The sequence below is a fragment of the Gymnogyps californianus genome, chromosome 1 (assembly GCF_018139145.2).
Source record: "Gymnogyps californianus isolate 813 chromosome 1, ASM1813914v2, whole genome shotgun sequence".
Lineage (NCBI taxonomy): Eukaryota > Metazoa > Chordata > Aves > Accipitriformes > Cathartidae > Gymnogyps > Gymnogyps californianus.
This window is the reverse complement of record NC_059471.1, coordinates 190,137,522-190,163,256: the sequence shown is the minus strand read 5'-3', so window position 1 is coordinate 190,163,256 and position 25,735 is coordinate 190,137,522. Positions and strand designations below refer to the sequence as shown.

General features: G+C 38.5%; 1 protein-coding gene across 2 annotated transcripts in view; it reads right to left on the bottom strand.

Annotated features, from left to right (window-relative positions):
- The window catches only part of MDFIC (MyoD family inhibitor domain containing), a 54,390-nt gene extending 30,082 nt beyond the window's left edge, over positions 1-24,308 (bottom strand). Inside the window, exons 1-3 of one of the 2 annotated variants that reach the window (XM_050915631.1) lie at positions 24,257-24,308; positions 21,943-22,098; positions 9,678-9,809 (exon numbers count right to left, since the gene is read on the bottom strand). In XM_050915631.1, the coding sequence (XP_050771588.1) occupies positions 9,678-9,809; positions 21,943-22,033 (223 nt within the window). In that variant the 5' untranslated portion in view covers positions 22,034-22,098; positions 24,257-24,308. Of the gene's footprint in view, positions 1-9,677; positions 9,810-21,942; positions 22,099-22,567; positions 22,608-24,256 lie in introns of those variants that run through there. The other variant, XM_050915632.1, reaches the window with a different exon arrangement.
- Positions 24,309-25,735: the final 1,427 nt, after the last annotated feature.

The following is a 25,735-nucleotide window of genomic DNA, read 5'->3' as shown; positions in this document are numbered from 1 at the left end:
ACAAAAGAAAGCTTTTGCCAGGTTATCTTCTGTTGTTCAAGGAGGGAGCACAGCACAGCAAATGAGGTCTTTCCATTAGGCTGTTCTTCTCACAGAGCTAGAGTAGCAGATGCTCTGTAATACACAAACGGTCAAAACCAAAGGGTGATTTATTTAAAATTAAGATTGAGTTTATCGATTAAATTGTAGGGAAAAAAATCCTCAGGCACAACACTACCCTACAGATGGGAATCAGAAAATCAAGTGGACAGAGAAGTAGATGAAGTAACAGTCAAAGCAAAGGAACAAGAAGAGGAAGGGAGAAAAAAAGATAACTTTTATTAGAATTCCTCCTTTAAAATGGTGTTGTGTGTTGTTTTTTTCCCTTCCATATCTTTCCAAAGTTAAACACTGTCTTATTTGTTGTAAACATAAAACTCACACTAGTTTCAAGTTTCCAACTCTTGATCCAGCACAGAACAGTTTACAGAATGGCTGTGATGAAGACTGTTACGGAAGATGTAGATCTTTATAACTACTTCAGATGCATGAACGTACACTGCTAGATACTTTACGGAGTGATTAGTGTATAGTCCCACTGAAAGATCTATTCCCATATAAAAATATTTCTCAATACTGATTTTACATTATAAATATGATAGTGACTATTATCACTAAAAAGTCACCACACAGTAAAAAGACTATATATTGAGGTAGGGAAATACTTTATAAAGTCACAGTTACAAAGTGAGCTAGGAAATACTAAATTGTTAAATTAGCTGGTATAATTTAACAAAATTACATATATGAAAACTACATGTGCATTACCCAAAGTTAGCTCCGTATCCTGCGTCACCATCCAAATATTTTTTTATATCACCTCTGTGAAAAACTCATTTTGATCACTCAGACAAACGTTTCCAGGCAGGCTGATCCCAAATCTTCTCACCAAAACTTAATGTTTCCTTCATTTTGAAATTCAAGCAAAACCAGTATTGTTCACTAATCTCCTGTATTTCTGAATGGTACAGACCTAAAAGATGTTCACTCTGGTTTGACACTGCTCGTATGGCCAATTTTGGTCAGCATAATCATCTTTCATTGCTTTTCTGTTAAAATGTGAATTTTATTTCAACTTGCATCTTATAGAATGCAGTTAAAATATGCATCTGTCCTAATAAAGAAAGGAGATGGGAAAAGGTACATGCCTTCTAACTGGCTAAGAGGTTTTATTGTTGAAGAAAGATGTATTTCAGAGCTACCCATACATGAAGGCAGGCTTGCTCGTGCTCCGACGAGGAACGGGCAAAGGGCTTATGCTGTCTCTCAGGGGCAAAAACTTGCCCTGAAGGTCAAATCTGACTCATAGGCCACATATTTTATAGGCTTGCCTAACAGTTTGCTCTACTTGACTTGTCCCAAAAGCAAACTTCATAACATTTTATGCAAACATTATACAACCTTAAGTCTGAGCTGTAAATCAATAAAACTCACTTAAGCTTGAGGAACCTCTGCAACAGGAAATAGTCTCTTAGTTGAAATGCTGCTGTAATTAACCTTAGCATTGCTAAATTTTACAATTTTCTCTAAACAAGTGTCATAATATTTATAGCTTCAGATTAAAGTAAAAATATGATAATCGAGATACTGTATAGAATTTGAGGGAACTAGGTTTAAAAGTAAAATTTAAGCCTCTAATTTTCATAGGTCCAGACATAAAACTCAGAATTTGAAAGCTCTTGTGTTAGAATGCCATGGGTTTGCATTTCATGATCACAAATTTCAAGAGCAGTCTCCATACAAAAACATGTGTCTCACATGCCAGAACACTACAATTCATTTAAAAATAGTTAGGCTCAGGTGGCAAATAATTCATCATTCTCTTAAATCAAGCCTCAATATTTATGGAGGCCTACCACATCAGTATAATGAGTTAACAAAACCGGTATTAGAAATAGCCTGAGTGACCATAGCTGTTTGACATTTGAATGTTTTTCAAAGGGATCCTCTGAGTTTGGATCATGAAGAATTCTTTTTTTTTTTTTTTTTAAAGGGAATACAAAACACCACCACCACAACAACATGCAAATAGGTCATAGGCTCCTGTTTTTCCTTGTCGTTTACAAAAACACCTTCAGGGAAAGGTACTTGTGGGTACTTTTGCACTGCAGATATTACCAGAATGCAGAACAAGTAAGTCATATTCAGACCTTTCTTTCCTCTGGATAGTTATTTAAAGAAGAAAAATGTTAGAAGGCTTAGCTAAGCCTTCTGCTGTGACCATGAGCCCCTCTTCATCTTTCATTTTTTTAATCAGTAAATACAAAGTTCAAAAGATTAAAAACTACTTTGGGTCTCTAAATTTTGAAGAATTAATTTATTTTGATGTACACACAATATACAGTACTACTTTTCAGCTGTATAAACTTACTCCAAGCGTTCCACACACGACAGCAAATATAAAATTTAAAAAGAGAAAAACAAAGAGAATTTTTGCCATGGTTTAAGTTCAAGACATTTTTGTCAGAAAACAGGTTCCTAAAAGTACAACTTGCATGACGATACTTCCATGTGCTTTGTAATTTGGTGTTTTCTTCACTAAAAATGGCTAACTGAATACCGTTAGTACTGAAAATAGCAGATTGAAACCACACTGACTCATTGGTTTTGTAGCATAATATTTCACGTAGAACGCAGTCAGAGTTTTATTATTCTTCCTCTTTAAAGAACCACTACAAATATATTGTACTTTTTCCCCTATAGGAGGAACTAATCAGGAAAAGAATATAAATATTCTTTCCCATCTAGGCGTAACAGCACATTAATTCTGAGACAGTACCAATACAACAAAGGAAAATATTCTGAAATTAAGATACAATTTACTTCAGGCTCAAACACAGCAAGCACAGTAATCTTCACGTTACTTGAAGAATTTCACCTTTGTCTGGTACTGATGATTACTGCCATCCAAACTTCCCCAGCCTCAGACCATAAATTCAGATGATGTTCCGAGAGTCACAAGTAAGGTAAAACAGAAAATGAAAGGCTCCAGGTAATTCTGGCTACTAGTGATATGCAGAGTACATGCATCTATCTTATGGTCATCTGGTGCAGTTTAAAGTTCCCATTGAAGTCTGACTACTGTTCTGTAAAAGGATCAACAACAGCAAGAAGTTTATTTCTCCACATGGAGTCACCACAGAGTATACAAATTCCTCACCTATCGCAGTCCATCATTAACTGCATTGCTTCAAAACATTCAACCTAGAGTCAAAGGGAAGAGGCTACACAGAAAACATCTGCATCCCACAGCGACTCTGTTTACAAGTAAGTGACTACTAACTTCAGTGACACTCGGGTCATTCCACAGATGACTTCTGTAAACACCAAAGACCCAGTCTTAAACTCTGAAGACTGTAAGTGTAAGGATACAGCTATCTGTGAAAATGCCTCTCTGCCCAGGAGAGTGTGAAATGAAAATTAAATGAAAATGCTATGGTTGTGCTACAATGAGGTGTGAAATTCCCTGGATGTAAAATTGTCTCAGCTGAGAGATTTGATCCCAGAAATTCCTAGGGGAAATCAAAATGGTGAGAAGATGGATACACTTTCAGCAACAAAAGGCCTAACTTTCTGCAGAAGTCTTCCAGGTAGATACTAGAAAGAGTGCATCATCTTTATCCATTAAAAAAAGGAGGAGGGAAATCTAAACAACCCCAGCTGAATCATCAAGACTTAGGTGAACAGTAGCAAACATGAGCTCCAGTTGCGTATGTGTGCGCCAGCTGCAAACTCTGATTAGTTTATTTGAAATACTGAAAATGTTTGGTCTCTTGGTATCCTGATAGTACTGGCTTCTGATTTCTCATTTGTATTTCTCAGCCTACTGCAAGAGCACTATTATTCATTCTTCTCCTCAACTTCAACTGGTGCATCACCAGTAGGAGCAAATCCATGGGTCCTTCACAGGCCCTAGTACTTCTGATGCACAACACACTGGCCTGCCTGTAAGCCAACTAAATTCCAAAATTTTGTTAAACAACATAATTTTCACTACCACCTTTATGAGATGCTTTATCTTGACTGGCATGAATACTCCGAATATGCTGTACAACATAGTTACCTTTCTTCCAGTTTATATAATCGAAGTCATATTTCACTATTTAGTGGCTGAAAACTTGCCACAGTGTAAGGTGGCTAGGCAGCTATGAAGAAAATTAACTCCTTCCCAGCCAAAACCAGTACAAAACTATTATAATAAATCACATTTTGCCTCCTGTGTTGTACTAAGGGAACTAGCTGATGCACAGTATTTTCAAAGAATGTTTTTAAAAATGCATGTGTTGTCAGCCATCTTACAGCTGGTTGGGAAGAAGTTAAAAACTCATCAGGCTCCTCAATAGGCACGAGAGGAGTTTTTTGAGGACTTTTGGAACAGAAGTAGTAAGAGATCCACCAGGTCGGGGCGAAAAACGGAAGTACCACAGGCTAGTTCTCTGCTGGGGAGAAGATTAGAAAATCTCTCTGGGAGAGGAGTTCTCAGGGAGGACCTTCACATCTCCATTACTTCTACTGGCCAGATTCCTCAAAGATTTATGTTTTCTAAAGAAGGATCTAAAAATCAAATACTGCATCCCTGTATTTAAGTACTGATTAAAGTTTTGTTCATTCATAGGCTCACACTTTTTTATACCTGGGTATATTTGGAACATGGTACATAAATCGTTTCTTTAACTAAAAGAATACACCTTTCAGACTCAGCAATATATTTTGAATAATTTCCATTAATCTATTCTGCACGATTTCTGTACTCACACACTCAGTTATGCTGCAAGAAGACTGTATCTGTCATACTTTCTAGCTTTGAAGAAAACCATTTAAGTTATCTCAAGCACTGTGCACTATTTTTTAGACAGAATAAACACAGCCATCTGAAATCACAATAATTTTAAGATGACTGTGCACCATAAATTAGCCAAGAAAATATATCTGCATTAATATCAAACAAAAAGAACAGTTTCAACAGCAGGTTATCTTCTTCTTGTTGGGGAAAAAAGTCCCAAACCCAAACTGCATAATTTAAACTACAGGAATCACTCACTTACTTAGCCAGAAGGAAAAGGGAATCTCCAGACATTAAAATTAAATAAATAGTCATGTGAAGTAAAAATGTCAACATAAAAATATAGAATACAAAAAGATAAAAATATCTAGGCTTATATTTCAATAAAACAAAACGCTATAAAGAAGAATGTAGTAAATAAAATAGTGGGCACAAGAACATGTAAAATTGTTTAATCCCCACAGAGCTGAATGAAGCATCCCTTTCTCTGAAGAACCACTCTTATCAGGAGGGTGTTTCATGGAGGAGAAAGGCAATTGAAGCTAGGAAATGATGGATAGCAATGACCTTTCTATCTGTAAAACACGGGCATATTTTAGGTATTTAATCTTGAGAATTGGATTATTATTAATCAATTATTCATGACAATTTGAATCTATGGTAGATGTTTTTTGTTTTCTTAAATATCACATAGCTAAGGTCCTGCTTGAGAACTGGAAAGGAGATTAAATCCTCACAAGCAAATAGTGTTCAAGACTGGCATTTTCTTCCCTCCTAAACATTCCTTCCGCTGCATAACAGCACACACTGATGACAACCTAGTACCCTCTGCAAAAATTCTGCCTAAATATTCTGAAATCCACCTTTATAGCTTGTTTTTTTTAAGAGGGAAAAAAAAATCCCCAACTTTTCTCAAAGAACAAAGCAGGGCATTGTGGTAACACGGAGCAGCAAAAACTCCTATGGCTTCATTCCTATAGCCACAGGTTACCCTGCTGCATGTTTAACATTCGCTCTTCCTCACTTGCCAAAGGTGAGCGATAACAGAAGCAGAACGTCTCCATTACAGGCCACCAGATCATACAATGAAAATAAGCAGAAGGTGTTTGCAGATATTTAAAATGCACTGCCAAAGAAGAAGGAAAAGCAGATGGAGCTATTTTAAGGCTAAGCTCTTTTGAAAAGCAGAACCTCTACAGCCTGAAATAAAATACAAAATATGTATGCATCTGTGAAGGGAAAGGAATAGGTCTCAACATTGTCTTGAAGAATACCTGAGCTGAAAAATATAGAGGTTATCCCAATCTGGGGGAACCACTATGGAAAAGACTCTCCCTTACTCGGGTTCTAAAATTGAAGGATATGGATAGCAATGGCCACCTTGTGAAGAATAAAGCCAATTTAACACACCTAAAAACACCAAATATTTGGCAGTTCTTCCTGTTCTCGAATACTCTGTTAAAAAATGTACACCTTATTTCTAGTCTAACTGAACTTCTAGACATAACATCTAGTTCTCCCTTTGTCTGCTACAATTGAAGAATTGTCTTACCAAATTTCTGTTCGTTGTGGTATCATGCTTCTTAGGACTAGGCAAGCCCCTCTTTACCCTCCTTGTTAACACTAAACAGATTGAATTCCAGGATTTTTTCCACAATAAGGCATGTTTTCAACTACTCCAGTCATTCCTGAGATATTTGTGGTTCTCCCTGACCCTTCTCCAACTGAACGCAGTATTCCAGTAACAGTTATGCAAGTGCATTAACAATTAATACAGAGAGGTAATACAACCACTTTCTTTTTATTTAGCTCTTCCTTGTTTATATGTCAGTATACAGTAACATTTTGACTCTCAAGCTCTCTTCAAAAACGATTAATTCCTTGGTTCAAGCTTCCCAGAAGATTACCCATTTACCCAGGATATTATGAACGTTTTCATTCAGGGGGAGAAGGGATGCTCCAAAGGAGGTGGGGAAAGGGCTGATCTGGGGGAAATCTCATCATCCAGAGATTAAAAAAAGGGGGCTTGAGAAAAGGACTGCCAGGGCAGGGCAAGGTGAACTGAAAACCTCCTACTGTGGAACACTGGGGCAGCATTTTAGTTTACTGATGTTGCCTGGTAAACTGAGTTCACAAGTGCAAATGAGAAATCATACATAATGAAGTCATTACAGACTCTCTAACACTGGATTTCGTTGTTGGTGTGCCAATAAAACCAACTGATTAATCTACTTCCATATAACAGCAGGATAAAACAGCTGCAAACAAGGAAAACCTTGGAAATTAAACGCTGGAAACATTTATAAAGTGAAAACTAAGGCTAACACAAATGGATTATGTATCAACTGTGGGGGTGGAAAACAATCTGTACAGGAAAAAAAGAAACTGAATCATTAGGATAGTGGTGAACGGTTGTTAATACTTCAGAAAATTGAAGTATGCCCTATCTAAAACAATTTAAAGAAACAGTTTTAAAATAGACTGTAACAATCAAAACACTCTTTATTTCTAATCTCAAGCTTCTTTCAATACGCAATATTCTGCAAACTTTAGCCTAGTGGGGTAATAGATCTGGTTGAATCACAGCCATTCTGAGCTACAATACTTGTTATTTAAGATGAAATACCTAAGTAATGTTTGTGACAAACAAGCTTCTCTTTGCTCTACTTGTTCTATTTTTCAAACTTTAGTTACTATGTAGATCAAGTTGTAAAACTTCTGCAAACTACAAGAAGTACTTGTAATTGAGCCAAAGTGTTCCTCATTTTTTTTAAGTAGAACAGACTTCCCTACTCATAGCCACAGCCCCAAAAAAAGAGGAAAAAGAAGCTCCTTTAATTTCATCATTTTTGTTTCTTCCATCTAGAAGACTTTAACACTAAAGATTAAAAAAAATCATGAATTTGAAAGAGAGGATTGCATCATAGCAGCTCCCCAAACATGTCTCATAATAAAGCCACTACTACACAAAACTCAATTATTAAGACTAGGAGTTTTAGAAACTTCCAGCTTTCACCTAAGCTTGCTTTTCACAAAGTCAAAGGTAAAACTACTAGTGACTCCAGGAGGAGCACAGTTATGCATACCGGAGCAGTACTTTATACCTCCGAATTTTATCCTATCTTTGCCCTTTTTCCTATTACTTTTTTAATTCAGCAGCAGATAACCCTCCCATCACAGAGACACATAACTGCATATAACTGTCAAGTCACTTTACCAGGGACTTGCACAATCTGCTGCCATTTCTACTATATGTTGAAAAAATTTATCTTTTCCTCTCTCACTTCCCTAGTGCAGCCACTACAGTATGTCGTTGCGGTGGATGCATTAGAGGAAGCACAGCACCACCCTACTGTCCTTGGTCCTTTCCTCCATAGTTCAGGCATGCTGCTAACTGCTATGAAATAAATCTGCTTTCCCACAGGTCTGGGAATAAGGAAGCCTCTAGGAAGAGGGAATGAGAAGAAGGTTACTCCAAAGCAGCTGATGCCACACGCACCTTCCCATGTCCTCAACACAAGCACAAAGCAATTGCTTGTCCAGGGACAGTTAGGTCTACAATAATAATCTTTTGGGATTAAATAAACTCTCAAGATGTGCAGGACAATTCTCCCTCTTTATAGCCCTTTAAGAATTATTTTTAAATTGTCAGATAAATATCTGCCACGCTAAATTCAAGTTTCCTGTAAAGGATCTAGATAACTATTCAATACATTAAGGGTGTAATTATCCACCAGGATTCATTATTTAGAAAAAAGGACTAACTAAGATTTGAAAAGAACTTCGAATGCTAACACAAAGTTCAGAAGTTGATTGTATAGATAAGATTAAAAAAACCCAAAACAACCAAAAAAAGCCCTAAAAAGAAACAGATAACTCCAGAGAAAATCACCAGTTATGACAACAGCAGGTTTAGAAATATGAATTTACCCCACTGTGTACAGTGTAGTACATGTGCAGTGTAAAGACAGACTGACCCTGAAGTACGTGGTCAGACAACAATCTCAGAGAGCTGGAGCACCACTCAGCATATAGTCCATTTGCTTTCTGAATACACCCTATAATTAGAGAAGTTTCTCATGCTGCCCCTCCCTTGAGCAACTAACATCCAAGCATTCACAGAATTTTAAAGTAGTATTAGCTCTGGCAGTTGACAAATATTTTCACCTCACAGAGGATGCAATTGTGGATGATCTTTTGATCTTCATATGCATACGATCTTCAATTCAAGACAGAAAAATGGGAATAATCTTGCATACCTTTTTAGGTTTTAAAGCATCCAAGACATACACTAGGAATGTGGACTTGGAAAAACTGATTAAGAAAAAAAAACATAGTTCCATATCATAGGTCTAAAACCTTGTCTTACAGCATTCTTATAGATTTGAAAGGAATAACTACTTTAAGATTCAAAACTCTTTATAAACTTACACCTGACCAGTACTCAGTGCATCTGGAAGCAACTGCTCTCAGCATAGTTTACTCTGCCACTTAAATGTGTAACCTGAGAAATCAAGGGTGATGATACCTAGCACAGTTGCATACTGCAGCTCATGTGCCTACTAAATATACAGATCTGATTATGAATGATAAGAGAAGAATATAACATTAAGGCTTTAAAATGTACATGCTACAGAGGTCTGTATTATACTGCACCACTCAAATCACACCTTTCTTTGAACTCGTTGCTTATGCATGCTGACAGGAGTTATTCTGGGAAATAAATTCGGTAGACATGCATTATAGTTGCAACACAATTGCATTTGACACACATTTAACTGAGTCAACAGGCAAGTATCCCGTTACACTGAGAAAGCAAGCCTAAATGGCAGCAATTTGCTCTGGAAATACTTACTTCTGATGAGGTCACCATCAGTATGACTTGCCCTGACGGATTGGTCTTCTATCTCTGGTTGTATACTTTGGTTACTGGAAGGTTGTTTTATGTCTTTATCTCCTGCTGCAGTATTCTCTTGGTCAGTTTTTTCTAAGTCAAAAGAAATTTTAAGATATTAGTTTCTATGGTATTTTTCCTCTATGTGAACAAATCTCATCTTTGAAAATTAAAAATAAGAGAGCATAAAATATAACTTGTCTTAGCATCTCATGTAGTTTTCTTAGAAAGAATTCCTAATAAAGTTGATTTTCAATTTGTTTTCTTGTCCAGATCAAAATAACTCCTCTTTAAGAAAGTCTTTTAGTCATATTGTGTTTAATCATGCAAAATAATACTCAGCAGCTTTCGTAACAACAAGTTACAGTTGAGTTTGTTTATATTTAGTTACCTTCCACAAAATTTTCAGATAAAAATTTGAATCGCTTTGTCACACAAAAAAACATTATTCTTTGCCCACATACATGTGGCTCTGGCATATAAAAGCCACAAAAATTCCACAAAAGTCTGTTTTCTATTATTACAATTGAACATATAATTAAAGACAAATATTGTTGAAACTTCAAAACTGATTAGTACAGAAATTCAGAAAATTTATTATAACACAATGTCCTGGTTTCGGCTGGGATAGAGTTAATTTTCTTCTTAGTAGCTGGTACAGTGCTGTGTTTTGGATTTAGTGTGAGAATAATGTTGATAACACACTGGTGGTTTAGTTGTTGCTAAGTAGCACTTATCCTAAGTTAAGGATTTTTCAGTTTCCCATGCTCTGCCAGCAAGCAGGTGTACATGAAGCTGGGAGGGAGCATAGCCAGGACAGCTGACCTGAACTAGCCAAAGGGATATTCCATACCATAGAACATCATGCTCAGTATATAAATGGGGGCGAGTTGGCTGGGGGGGGAGGAGCGCTGCTGTGGCATCGGTCAGCAGGTGGTGAGCAACTGCATTGTGCACCACTTGTCTTTTCTTGGATTTCTTTTTGTTTGGTTGGTTTTTTGTTATATTCCTTTTCATTACAATTGTTATTATTATTATTTTAGTAGTAGTAGTATATTTTATTTTCCTTTAGTTATTAAACTGTTCGTATCTCAACCCACAACGTTTACTTTTTTTTCGATTCTCCTCCCCATCCCACTGGGAGGGAGGAGGAGCGAGCAAGTGGCTGCGTGGTGCTTAGTTGCCGGTTGGGGTTAAACCACGACACACAATTACCTATTTTTCATTGAAAAAAATAGCCTTTTAAAAGCCATTCCTGAATAAAAGTCAATGTTTAGCCTATGATGAAAGGAAAAATTATTTCTTCTCTCCAAGTATATAGAAGATGCAGGGACATTTCCATGGTAGAGGTTATTTGAGGGATTCTTAGCCTTATTTCACAAGATAGCAGATCTTGTTTTGATGATTGCACCAGTTAACACATGCAGACCTGCATTTGCTCAGACCAAGGTAAGTGACAGCTTTCCTTTTCACTGTCATTAATGTTTTAATAGTCACATTCACAAACACAAATCTTTCTGCTCTTGATTGCTACAGGTTTTTCCTACTGGCATTCAAGGAAACATTTCCAAATCTGGAATTACTTTGTTCGTTATTCAGAGTGACAGGTTATCAGTTTATATCACTTACTCGAGGGATCTGTAAAACACTAAATATTTTCAGTCTCGAGTATTTTTTGAGTATACGTACAACACAATATTTACAGTAAATCTAAACGAGCAACTGTTGAAAAGTCTGTTAGTTCTGTTTATTTGTTTCAAACAAGAACGTGTTTATAAACCACTTATCACAATGTAATGATACCACATCCTCTAGTAAAGCAATGATTGCAGTCCTGAGACACAGAAAAATCACTTATTGCTACTGCGACACATTAAAGGTTAGTTTCTTTATGTAACCAACAGCAGTTTGATTTTAAATCCTAACTTTCTGCCTTTGTTATCCACCCTGTTAAACTGAGGCATTGAACATCACTCAAAATAATATATGCTATGTTGTATGTATAGTAGCATGTGCCTTCAAGCACTGCTGCTCCCCTTCTATTAATTTCCACCTCTGAAATGTCTGACCCAGCTACCTCCGTGGTACTTCTCTCTCAGCCCTCCCTCGCATCACCATTTCTTCAATAACTTGTCAATATTTCCTCCAGCCCATCCTGAGATGAACCATTTCACTGGGATTGGCATAAAGTTACTGAAGTGACTGGGAAGATATCCATTGACTTCAATGAGTTTTGCACCTTGCCCTGATGACTTAATCTCACCTAGATACTCATCCTATCCAAAAAAAACCCCACATTTTTTCAACCCCTTTGACAGCCACCAGATACAAATTATTTCTACCTGATATCTATCAGATACAAATCCGACTGTATTGGAGTATGATGATTTTGCCTGTGCAGTTACGTATTAGGTGCAAATGTGTTTCAAAAGTGTTTGAAAAGTGCCCTGAAATAGACTGAATGAAAATAAGTAGTGCCCTGGAGAAAGCTAGTGTAAAAGCAGTCTGCTTTCCACATAGAGTAAGCTTAAATGAGCTATTTTAAGAGATTTTGCTCTTAAATTACTTTACTGCAGTAACAACACCAAGATTACAACAATATCTACCTGGCAGTGGTAGTACAAAACTGCAGAGTTACTGTATACAATTTTCTTGTATAGGATACGACTTTGCAGAGCCCTACTATTTCATGTAGTAAACAGTGAACAGCTCTAAGGAAACATTAATGTTAATATTATGGAGCCCTCAGTGTTCTAGATTACATTTTTATCTAAGAAATCTGAAGGAGTGCAGAAGACAATCAGTCATCATTCATAGGGATTTAGTTTTCATTCCTCTGCTTGTTTTCAGTTCAGTATCTTTTTATCTTTTTTAAATTTTTTACTATGTAGGTTGTATGTGTATTTTTCATGTTTACTTTTATTATTCTAGCTGGATATGGTAAACGGCCAGTCAAAACCATGTAAACGGTATTAACAGTTAACAAGAAAGAAGAGGCACTATTAAAAAGTAAAAAAAAAAACCAATGTTGCAATTGAACACCAATTTTGATAGGAAGTTTACAACAATTAACATTGAGTATCTGTTCTTTGATCTATTGAATTCACCTGAAGACTTCCCAATGAATGTGCATAACAGAAACCATTAAACATGTATTTGGTATCTTACTTTGCACTCCAGAATTACCTACTGGAGCAGCTAATCTCCTGGCAGATGCTGCCCTGGGGGTATGGTGGGCTGACCCGGGGCAGCAAGGATCACACGGCCGCTCCTTCCCTCCCCAGCCCCCAGCAGGACAAGGGGAGAGAACAGAAAGAGCACAAGTGAGGAAACTCATGTCAAGATATAGTTCAATAAGTGAAGGAAAGAGGAAGAAAAAACAAAACAAGCGATGCAAAGGCAATCACTCACCATCTCCCACAAGCAGACCGATGACCAAGCCAGTCTCCAAGCAATGGCTACCTCCCTCAAAACCTCCTCTCCTCAGTGTTTATTGCCGAGTGTGACGTTATATGGCGTGGAATATCCCTCTGGTCAACCTGAGCCAGCTGTCCAGGTTGTGTCCCCTCCCAAGCCCCTGCCCACCCCCAGCCCACTCGCTGGGGGGACAGAGTGGGAAAAGAGAAAACCTTGACGCTGTGCAAGGGCTGCTCAGCAATAGCCAAACCACTGGTGTGCTATCAACCTTGTTCTAGTCACAAATGCCAAACACAGCACCACAGGGGCTGCTATGAAGAAAATTAACTCCATCCCAGCCAGACTTAGTACAATGGGGCTTTAGAAAAAGTAGACCTTAAGCTATGTTTATTTAAGGTTTTTTCATACATCACTTCTGATGCATCAGAACACTGAAAACAGACAAACACTGGTGTCCTGATTAATTATCTATTTTTTCCTGAATGTGCACCAGGTCTCAGTTTTAGTACAAAGGAATTTCTTGATTATTCCCTTATAATAAACGGCTGATGATGGGATCATAACATTTGGGTTTTTTTTTTATTCTAGAGGTGCAACTACAACATACCAACTACAACCACTCACACATAAAGACAGCCTTAAGAACACTCTTGAGTCTGTGTTTTGTTGATGTCATTATTTTTGTTAGGTGCATGAGAATAGTGATGAGTAGTTTATGAAAGATAACACTTTTATGAGTCCAGTAAGAATCGACGTGAAGACCTTAATCTTCTCTGATGTGCCATGCTTGTGGCAGAGCAGCTTTAATAAAGCCTACAGCTGGCACAAATATTAATGGGTGGATCTGGCCATAGACAGGTACGGCTTTTTTCTACTGCATTTTCAAATAAATTTATAACACTTCTCTGTTTTAATCAAGTTGAATTGTAAGAATTTTTATGTAATACTTCCTTAGTATTTTAGCTTCTGCTTCCTTTAGTACACCCTTCCACTCTCATGTGACTAACCTCCAAAACTGACGGCCAAGAAGAAAAAGAGATGCTCTTCCTAGCAGTTCAAATAATGGAAAGAAAAGACTCATTATGTTCTGAGTCTGGCAGCGCTGAGGTAGAAATCTAATCTCTCTTCAAAACCACAGTAAGTTACTCTAGGTCATGTCACAAAAGCAACATCGTCTTCTTAGCTACCACGGTTCAGCCCCGAGACCAGCAACCTGTGCGGCTATGTACCTCTCCTAAACTAACAGCAGTCCCTGGGCTGAAGAGCTTCTAGCCAAAAGCCCCGCAGGAGTGACACCCACACAGAGTACCCTGTGATTTATCCTGAAGGTAAGCACGGGCACAAACTCTACTTGTGTAGAGATTAACACAAGTTTAAGGTTTAAATAAGGAAGAGATACAACATGCTGGCAAAGTATAGACTTGAGATGGTTAACAGGCCAAATCGTATCTATATTACAGATAACTGGTAAGCCACTTAGTGAAAAAAATCTAAAATTTTAATCACATCTCAAAATTGCTGTTTCATGAAATAAGTAACAAAGTGAACTCCCAATTTTTTGTCATCTGGAATTATTAAAGTATATCTAAATCACTTTTATAGTACATACATTCATTTTACCATAATCTTGTTATATTTCTTTTTAAAATTACACAGCAATACATGTATTTCATAGAATCAAAACTTGTTTTCACCGTTGAGACTATTGTAACGTTGATGGTTAACTCCTGTTTTAGTTTGCAGTATGTGCCTCTGGTTACACACATTTCTTTGCATTATGACAAATACAATTTACAAGACTCCACAAACAGAATAGTGTCAGCAGTCTGGGTCAGCAACAAGGCTACTAATATAATAGCCCTATCAAAAAGCAAATTTAACAAATAGCCAGAACTGTCAAGAAAGACTTATGTATAGTTAGGCAAGAAGGGTATATAAGGCAATCTCTCCCGATCCCTTCCAATCCTGTCTTCTATGCCTTTATAAAGTTGCTGGAATACAGATCAAACTAATTCCTGAAAATTTCTTAGAACATCCCAGTGAAGCATCCCTCTTTTCAGAGCTGTATTTATTCTATCTTTATCTATGAGTGGATGTTGAATTAACACACGAAACTGATAGAAAATACAAAAAAGATAGGTAATGGATGTACATTTGCAGGACACACCTCAAAGAACTCAAGTCTTTGATAAATAACCAACTTTTCTTCTCCAAGTGCTTGTCCATTTGTACATTCACACTCCAGCTGCCCCCACACCTCTCTTGAGTTTACTCAGAAACGGGTCTCAGTGTGTTCAAACGTGCCACGACACCTTAATGCATCAGTAACTATGCAAAATTCAATCTCTGAACACGCAAAAAAAATGGAAACAAGTGCCCACATCAAGTGGGTTGCACGTTCTCAGAGTGTGATTGGCAGCTGATTTCTATTCATTAGATGACACATAAGCCTATATACTGACTCAGCCATCTCTTCCAAGCATGTGAACTATAAGGGTGCTTGACTAGCAGCATGACAAACTGGACTTGAGAAACAGGTTTAGAGTTTGTTTATTGACACAGGGACACTGTGGATGCAAAATGAGTTAAAAATCCTGTCACTGCAACAATAGAAGGCTTTGTTGCTATGACACATTCATTTTCTGTTCACCAACAATGTGGTAGACTGCACCAAATAACAAGTAAAGCAAAAGCAACTGCTGGGAAAGGCTTCTGGAAACCTGAGTGCCTCATTCTCATCAAGGAGAGCGGAACAAGCAGAATGCACTAGCACAGTGGAGCCACTGTGACCTCCAAAAATGCAGAGTCAGGAGCAGTCCAACAGTTTTACTGTTTAAGGGCAGAGGAATGATGGAAGCACAGGGCAAAGCTTACTTAGGCACCGCAATTTGACCCATCTGCTGGGATGTAAACATGAATGCTCGGAAAGCCTGAGTTAACCCTGAACAAGAAGACACAGACTTAAACATACATGTGCAAAGCTCAAACCATCCCAAATGGAATTTTGTCCTTCAAAGCAAAGAGAAATTACAAAAACAACAACAGCAAAAAAAAAAAAACCACCCAAACACAAAAGTAGATCTATGAGGAACAAAAAAGTTGAAGAATGTTTCCAAAAAGGAAAGATAACAAAACAGTTCTCTGTCTCAAGCCTACAGTGGTTGGGAGGGATTGCAAAGCATGTGGCAAACACTGCATTTCTAACACTTCCTTTGTTCATTAATATCCTAGCTGGCAAGGAACCACTGAGGATGCTATTTCCTACCAAAAATTCCACTGTTCACAACAATAACACAAAGGAACCACGATAATACCAGGTTTCACAATGCAACCATTAAAAGTAACACCCACCAGCTACTTCATGAAATGCCTAAAATTTTTAGGCATTTCACACAACAAGTAAGTTCAACTGTGCTATTTGTGTAACAGAATGCCTATTCCAGTTCATGATTTGCCTAAAATGATCTCATTTCATTAATGACTGGTTGTACGATCTAATTAATATTGATAGTCCACAAGTTATGGAGTTGGAAGCCTCCATTTAGATGTCTGATTGTTTTAAAACTAAAATAACTAATTTGGTTTTATTTCATTTCAGTGGCTTTCACTTAAATACCTCATCGCAACTTTCGATGGCCTCAAAAATGCCACTGAAAAAAATCAGTCTCTTAAAATTAGAGCAATTCAACTGAACTTCTTGGAAAGCTCTTACACAGAATTTTCCAGGTGCAAGCTATGGAACAACTATGAATATACTACAAGTTTGACAGCCCTGGACAAATTTCAGTTGTGATAAATTAAAAATTAATAGCAACATGCAAATAGGAACTCTGCACTATTAAAAGCATTAAAAAGTTCAAATACGTAAGTGAAAACTTCTTTTCACAAATAATCACACTAATTGTCATGCGGTCAGTTATAAATTTATGTCATTTATCCAACAATGTTTCACATGCGTACAAAACTAGTTTCATCTAAGTGCTAAGCAATACTCAGTGGCTATGGCTGTATTAGCAACAGCATGGGCCAATAAAAGTGGGCCTGTACAGTGAAAGAGTTGATTTTAAGGACACATTCCATATTATACATGTTCCAGGGACCTTCTACTTTGGACTAGCTCTCAGATTTAATCTCAAAGACTGAAGGCTTCTTAGTGGCTGGAGTGCATTAGGCACATTCCTGCAGTGCATCTTGCAGATTATTTTGTCCAAAAGGAATCCAGTCCAGGTCACTCCCCAGGATCAGTCCACAATGCAAACCTAAGCGGGGGCGAACAGGAGATTCACTTCAAAACTGCATTGCTGATCCAAATGAAAACACTAGTATAACACACTCATTGCTGGATGCTACTTATTAGGAAAAAACAACTGTTTAAAACAAAGAGAAATCTAACTTCTGCAGGCCTGAAATGGAATTTGAGAACAATTATTCTGATATAAAACTAGCCTATGAAATGGAAAAAAAGTATTTCAAATTTGATGCAAGACCTTTACAGTCAACTCTAAGAAATATAAGTCTATCACACTCATGTGGACATGAATCACTTTACTGGAACAGCATGCACGTGAAACTGAAAGCAGAAGTATATTTTTATGACAAACTAGGAGTTAGACACTTATGAAAGTTTTAGGTGTTTTAGTCAGTAACATACAATAAACGCCTCAGTACTGAAAGACAGAGACAACACAACACAGATTCACTCAACTCTTGTCAGATTGCTAGTAGGAAGACAAATACAGAGGAAGTATTTGGTAAGTTTGAGCAATCTGAGTGCACTGGTTAACCGTTAAAATAAAAACCCATTACTCATAACACTGAGGCACTGCTGGTAAAGTGCAATAATTGTGGTGATAGTAATCATTGTTGCCTCAAGAATGTCCAAACATTCCCTGCAGTAAGTCTGCTGTCACCCCATCTCATCTAGTCAGCACGGTCCTTTAGTGCTCCTTGTCATGAAAACATTTAAGCACAGAAAACATGAAGAGGTTTGAATCACGTTCTTGAAAAGGAGCATGTGCTTTTTGTACTTTTCTGAATGGAAGGATTAGTTGCTGAATATGGTTTCTTCAGACACCAAATCAGAACCACATCTCCATCCAGCAACGGTGACATGATTTGCACCAGAGAGAACAGTCACTTATAGAACTTGACCCTTAGTATTTCTACTAGACTTCTCCATCCTCCTCCCCCACCCCATTAAAAAAAAATAAATTCTAGTGGATTTCCATCATCTAAAGAATTATTAGAAAGTTCTTATAGTTGAAGTGCAATTATCAATCTCAATTTCATAATAGGTTTTTTAATATTATTATTTATTTTCTTTCTAAATTGAGAAAGCTAAATATTATTCACTTGTTATTCTAGGTTACATTTAGTTACCAACAAGCAAAGGTTGTTGGTAACTAAAAAAAGCATTCCAAATACTTTATAGACAACAGTCCCACATTTTCTAAAATGTGGCCTGATCCTCTAAATATAGTTCCATGTTCATTGAATTTCTTTCTTGTATTCCATGGTTTATTCAAATGCAGAGGATTTAATGAAAAAAAGTCTACCCATAGTCCAGGTAATAATCACGACATAACCTCTAACATATGAAACATTTTCCTTAAAGCAGAGAGGCTAATGGTCACTAATTGTCACCTTCCTCGCTTAGGGACATTATTTTGGTACCTACCAGTGGAGAAAATACTTGATCACAGCCAAATTGAAGTGGTCTGAACATAGAGATGACACTATTCACTGACTACATCACACAGCACACAGGTAGAAGTAGTCATAATATGATTCCAAGGCCTGTGGAGCTACAGGAGAAGAGAGACGGCATGACCAGGATCTTGAACAAGGGTGCACGAGTAGACCTACACTTTTGGAAAGATGTGGCAAAAATTAACTAGATGTTTGCAGAAATTAGGTTAAACCTTTCATCCTGTAGTCTGCACCTTAGAGCAGCAGACTCCGTGGGCACAGATAATAGTTTAAAGACTGAAACTGAGTATTGACATTGCCACGAAAGAAGATGCTATGATTTCATTTGCTCTCTCTCATAGCACACTAATTGTGGAGGGACAAAGTCCAATAATCTCTCTAATATTTATGCATTAATTAAAAAATGAACTAGCAAGGAAGAACAGTGACAGGGGAGATGTTGAGACAGCACGTTGGTTGAAGTAACACACAAAAATTCTTTTAAGTTGCGAAAGCCACTGCATGACACATTTGTAGGCCAAACGATGTCTCAACCCACAGTTTTCACCATGTCCACAACTGATGTATATCCCTGCAATCTGCCTAAGCTTTATTACTTTTGTCTGGTTTTTAATTAGGTTGTGGGACAGCTATTTGTTGAATATTTAAAATTCAATTGAAGTTTCTTTTCCTTTCATGGAAAAACACAATTCGGCTTCAGCATCTGAATGTATATGACAACAAGCAAAAGGAGCACTTCGAAGATCTGGATTTTTTGGTACCTCACAGAACTACAGAAGAGGAGAACTTTGTTCTCAGGATATAAGGTAACTATACCAGTTAAACAAATATAGAAAGCATATTAAAGTATGCTATTACTGATCAAAAATTCTTTCTCACTAGAATGCACTTAATACTTTATTATAGGTACAACATAAGCCATTTTTTTCTGATTAAGGAATCTTTATTCCGAGGTGGACACAGATTTCAAGTATCTCAATGTAAATATATGGATTCATCACATAAATATAATGAGGTGATTCTAAGTAAAGTAATAATTACTTCAAATTATTGCAGATTTTTCCAAATACCTCTAGCCTATTTCCAGAAACAATATGAATTTCAACCACAGCTTTCAAAATTGTCACCAAATTCTAGAGAAGTCAGTGTACTTTTGGATGTCCTGGGGGTAGTATAGAAAGAGTAGGGGGTGTTGAAAGTCCCAGACACATTATTTTAGATCTTCAGTCCTGGAATATCTGGACTACCTTACCCTGTAACCACACACTGCAAAGCTGACAACAGAAATGCTGGAATATAGACTGGAAATGTTATGAACTCACCTCTTCCTCTTTCCACCCCCATTTCCCCAACAGACTTAGGCTAGAAAAAAGCAACAAATAACCACAGTCATCCTTAAATCTAAGTTCATTAGAATAAAAATTATGTATTTGAATGCCGAATTCTGTAAAAAAAACAGCCTTGTCTTTCTGTGAACTACACAGAAATGCTTTAAAATTGAGCATGTGCCTTGAAAGGTGTGGCCAGTGAGCAAACCTGAATCAATATATTACACTTGTTTGTACCTTACTGATCCCTAAGAAAGTAACTTTATAATCCTCTACCTCAACAGCTGTGAGCTGTAATTGTGTCAGTCAGATTTTCTGCACATAACTTGTCCATGGACAGATCAGTATTTGTTTCCTTACTTTTCATAAAAAGAAGAGCATGTATTGAAAATCTTACAAAATGGAATCACACAAGACTATTTCATAGTGAAAACTCAATTTAAAGTGGCACTGTAAGGATGAGACCACGTTCCAGGCTAGTTAGTTCACCAACTTGCAACTTTAGTAACTTTGATGTATGGCCTACATGCAGAATTTAACCAGTGTGGCCACTTGATCACATGACAGACAAAAACAACACATTGAAAATAAACATGTATCACAGATACTGATGTTTCTGGCAAAAACATGATTCTAAGGGTTCAGTTCTGCATGCTTGATCTTCTGTATCTAATCTTTTTTTATTATTATTTTTTACTGTTTAGAAGTTATGAGTCATTCTCTAGGACAAAAAAAAAAAAACCAAAAAAAACCCAACAATAAGGTAAGTATAAGCCAATTTAGTATGTCTCCCTGCCAGAACATTTTTTACTTAGCTACGGATACTTTCTGGTTTCTCAAATGAGTCTTCAACTTTGATTTCACATAGCTATTGATTTTCCAAGTTACAAAAACAAGACTGTATCTTTAATCCACAGTTGCACAACTGTGTTACCAGGCTCTGCTCCAGTTAACCAGTTATGAATAAAGTTACAGTTTTTGAACAAGCTCATTTGTCTGTTCTTCAGAGACTTTTTAAACTCCTGCCAGAATTCTGGAAAACAAAGCTGTAGCTGTAAACGAGGAAAAATAATTAAGTCTCATCTTCACAGACCAGGGCTCAGGAGGCAAACATACTTCCCTATTTTGAGGATAACCTGCAATACACCTTGTCAAACTTCCCTACATGAAGGTGATCAGAATATCAATGTATTTTGTGCAAATGCAAATAAGACATAACTTAAAGAATTTCTCTTTAAGATGAATGTACTTTTAAACAACCTTTTGAACAGCTGATACGAAACAAGTTAATACTCTCAGAAACTGGTTTTAGCTGCAGCATCACAGAGTAATCTAAGAAAAAAACCAGCACAGTGACCTCCAACCTGAACAATGCTCCTACTCCTGGATCAACCCTTCTCAATTTACTGCAAGACCTGGAAGGAGAGCTTTACAGGAAAGAGCTTCTAAACACAAACACAAAGCTGAGAAACAAGAAAGCGATTTTTAAGGAGCAGCATCTGCCTCTGAATGACTGCAGTTTTTCAAGTACTGAGAACCGGTGCTGACATCAGTGCATCTTTTTTTTTTTTTTCTTTTTTGCATTTTCTACATAGGCATTTCTGGTTAAAACAGTAAAGAGGTGGAAGTGAAAGTGTTACAGAGTTACACCAAAGAGGGGAGGTCGGGGGGAGGGGAAAGAGAAGAGGGGTTAAAACCCACAAAACAAATCAGTAAATGTATCATTCAAATAAAAGGCGCAACAATTACAGAGAAACTTTAAAGCAACTTACCTCGAGGGAGAGAGATCAAAGAGCTGTTTTCAGTCGGAGCTTGCTCTGGCCCTTCAGGCCCCGGAGGAAGAGGTTCTCTCACTTGGGACATCTGCCAGCTCTCTCACCGAGTAATAAAGAGCCTGCACCCCCCTCCAACAAAACTAACACGCGACCCTGAAGGAACAAGCAAATGAAAGGGCTCGTTAATGTATTTTATGCAGAAAACTCACGGCTCGGGGGCGAGGGACTGAGGAGGGACGGCAATGAAGCGGCGGCAACTTTGTGGCTCGGCGGCGGGCGCGCCGTCCGCCCCCCGCGGCGAGCACCCGCGGGGCCGGGGGGCGGCGGCCGCGGGGCGGGGGCGGCCGCGGGCCGTGAGCCGGGCGGCCGCGGGGGGCGCCCGGAGGGGGGGGGGAACCGGGGAGGGGGGGGGGGGGTCCAGAGGACCCCGTCCGCCGCGGCGGAGCCGCCCGGCAGCGCGGCGCGCCCTACCTCCGCATTTCCTCCCGCTCCGCCGCGGCGGCCGGCCCTCCTCCGCGCCCCGGCCGCGGGAACCTCCGCGCCGCCGCCTCTCCCGCCGCCTCCTGCCCCGCGCCCGCGGGCCTTCCCCCCCGGGCAGGGGCGCGCAGACACTGGCACTCACACCCGCTGTCCCCCCGCCGCCACAGTCACTCCTTCTCCATCATTTCCGGACAATGAAACATCCCACTCCGGCTGGCGGCGGCCGCGGCTCGGGGCGGCGGTTGTGCAGGTCCTGCCGCCCGCCAGCGACGGGCCCGCGGGCTGGGCTGGGCTGGGCTGGGCTGCGCGGGGCCGGGGCCGGGGCCGGGGCCGGGCCGGGGGGGGCGGCCGGCCGGCGGGGCGCCTCGCTGCCCCCCCGCCCCCAGCCGGGCCTCCAGCCACGGAAATTCCCCCAGGAGGCCGAAACCCGTCAAGCAGAAATAAGGAAGAAGGGAAAAAGAAAAAAAAAAAAAAGAAGAAAATCTGAAAGGGAGGCTTTCATGCGTGGACAGGGTTTGCAGCTGTAGCGCTTGGCAGCGGTGCAGGGGCACTTTTAATGGTGCAGCCACTGGCTCAGAAGTTATCCGCTGCGGTTATTGTTTGCCTCCAACCAGTTGCGCCTCAGAAGCGGGGTAAGCAGGCACGTGAAACGCCGTAGGCCTCCACGCCTGTCCTCCCGGTCTTTACACTCCCCTCAAAGATCAGTTCTAACACAACCTAACCCCCTCATGCACCTTAAGTGGTAACATAAAGATATGTCTACAAAAAGGACTTTAAAGTGGGCATCCAAAAATATTCAGAGGAACACGAAGGATAGAACAAGCATTTTTCAAAAGTCATACCCTAGAGTGCAAACTACTTCCTCCACTATCATCTGCCAATTGGTGCTACCTGTGCTTTCTCTATATAGGAAATACATTTCTTTCCCATGGCATAGATTGATTTGATGGTCAGCCTCATGCTCTGTTCTTGCCCACACCATGGAGTACTGCTATCATTGCTCATGTGTGTGCTGGTGTCCACAAGCTACATGCTTTACCTTGCTTGCTTACACTATCACAGTATATCACCTTTTTCTATTGAAGTGTGTCCATGTTTAAACCATAATTCCCTTAAAACTTACAAGCAGATTTTTTTATTATGGTTTAGTAAATATACTTTACTAGTATGTCTCATTACAGTGCACAGCCAGGTATTTTTTGGGAAACAAAAGTCGGAAGACAAAATAGCCAAGTTATAGCCTATCTACATCCCAACATAAGAGACTATAATTGATGGATATTTATTTTGATATCATAAGTGCTAAGCAATATACTCAGGTATTAAAAGTTCACTTCTGAAAGTTTAGCATTTCCCTGCAATGCTTGCAAACCAACCAGGACGGAGTGTAAGGACCTGAGTAGGAGCCAGTTCTGTGTGAGACTCCACACACTTCAGGGCCTCCTCTTATTTCAGAAGTCATTAATCATTTTGCACCACTGTACAGCTTTATTATTGGTCATTAATGGTGCAAAAGAGAACAGTGTGAGGAAAGGTGCATATACTTTCCTCTGAGAAATACAATCATTTTTAAGTATTTCAGTAACCTAAGGTGTTCTTTGGTACAACATAATCTTTCTTCAAACTTTTTCATGACAAAATGGAAAAAAAAATGTTTTATGTGGGGAAGAAGTTATGTAAAAAATCCATTTTGGGCACACAAAATTATTATTGTACTGCATAATAATAATATCGGTCTCAATATCTACACTTTTCATCTACGAAAACATTGCATAACTTCCCATAGTTCCTTCTCTCCTTGCTTATTGAGACATAAGGTAGAATGACTTACCTCAAACTCCCAAGTGAGTCAGTAGCAGAAGAGAGGTTATGACTCATACTCAATGTACAAGCTTCTGTTTTTCCCTCTGAAACTGGAAACATAGCAGAGAACAGTGGGAGGAGCAATAATTTAGCCAACCACACCTTGCCTTCAAAATATTTCATTGGATAATAAATGCCTGGGAAGGGCAGATACCTGCAGGGTTGGTGTTTGGTTTTTTTTTTTAACCTTATCTATGAAATCCACATGGTAAACTCCATGGCATTCTGTTTATCTTCTTAAAAAAGATGGTGGGATGAGCTTACCCTGCCAAAGTTCAACTGTGTAGCCGCCTACATAGAGTTTAAAGCAACTAAATGAATCAAAGAGGATCTTCAGCTGATACTGCAAGTGATGCAGTGGGAGATAACCCTAAGCAAAATCAGATTAAAAAAAGGTAAGAGAATTCAATATACAAAAAGCACAATTCAATGAAATAGCACACTAAAAATATTATGCAATACATAATACATTACAGACCAAAGACTGTGATGATTGTAAAAAGATGGGTCCAGATGGGGTCACTGTTAATGGGATACCACAGATAGGCAAAGTTCATTGGCATAAGCCAACCACACAGCACTTCCTCACAGTACAACATAGTTCTAGCAAATACACAGCTAATCTAAAATAATTGTTTTATTACTTTCCTTTAAAATATGTATCATTCTAAAATGTTATTGAAAATTCTCAGGAAGTGGGCAGTTCAGACATTAACATCAGCAGCTTTTCAAGTAGGCTACAAATATAAGATATGTTGTATCTTACTACAGCAACCAAGTTACAGGCTGTTGCACATATGTATTCCAATATAGTCTTCCATTGCTACATCATAAAATTCAAGTATGGTCTTCTAGACAATTAATGGCAGATTTTGGGATGGATGTGAAGAGAAGCTCAAAACACTTGTAAATAGGCAATAAGTACAGTTTGTAGGCAGGTAAAGATTTCCTGAAAGAAACAAACAAACAAACAAACAAAAAAACTCCAAGTTTTTTTCCCTATCAAAAGATTTCTGTAAAACAGATTCCTATTAAAAGTGCACAAAATGCAGAATATAATCGTATGTCTCCAGGACAAAACTGGTCATCACCATTTTCTAGTCTGAGCTCCTACACAAGCCATACGATAGATATTACCTCCAGCCAAAATAGACTCGTCACCGAAAAAAAGAAAGTGTTTTAGAAAGGCACAAGTTGTTTATTTGAAGTAAACCCACAATATCCCGAAATTAACTGCTGCAAAGGTTATTTACTTACATTACTAAAAACTCAAGCTATATTTCTAGCTTGAATTTTCCAAGGCAAACTTTTAGTCTTTGAGTTTTTTTGGATATCAGACAGTTTCTTGTGGAGGAAGTTTTGGATAGCAGAGTTGCTTATCTCAACAATGCTGTAGAAAATTTGTACATAACTCTTCAAATAAAAAATATTTTATTAAAAATATTAC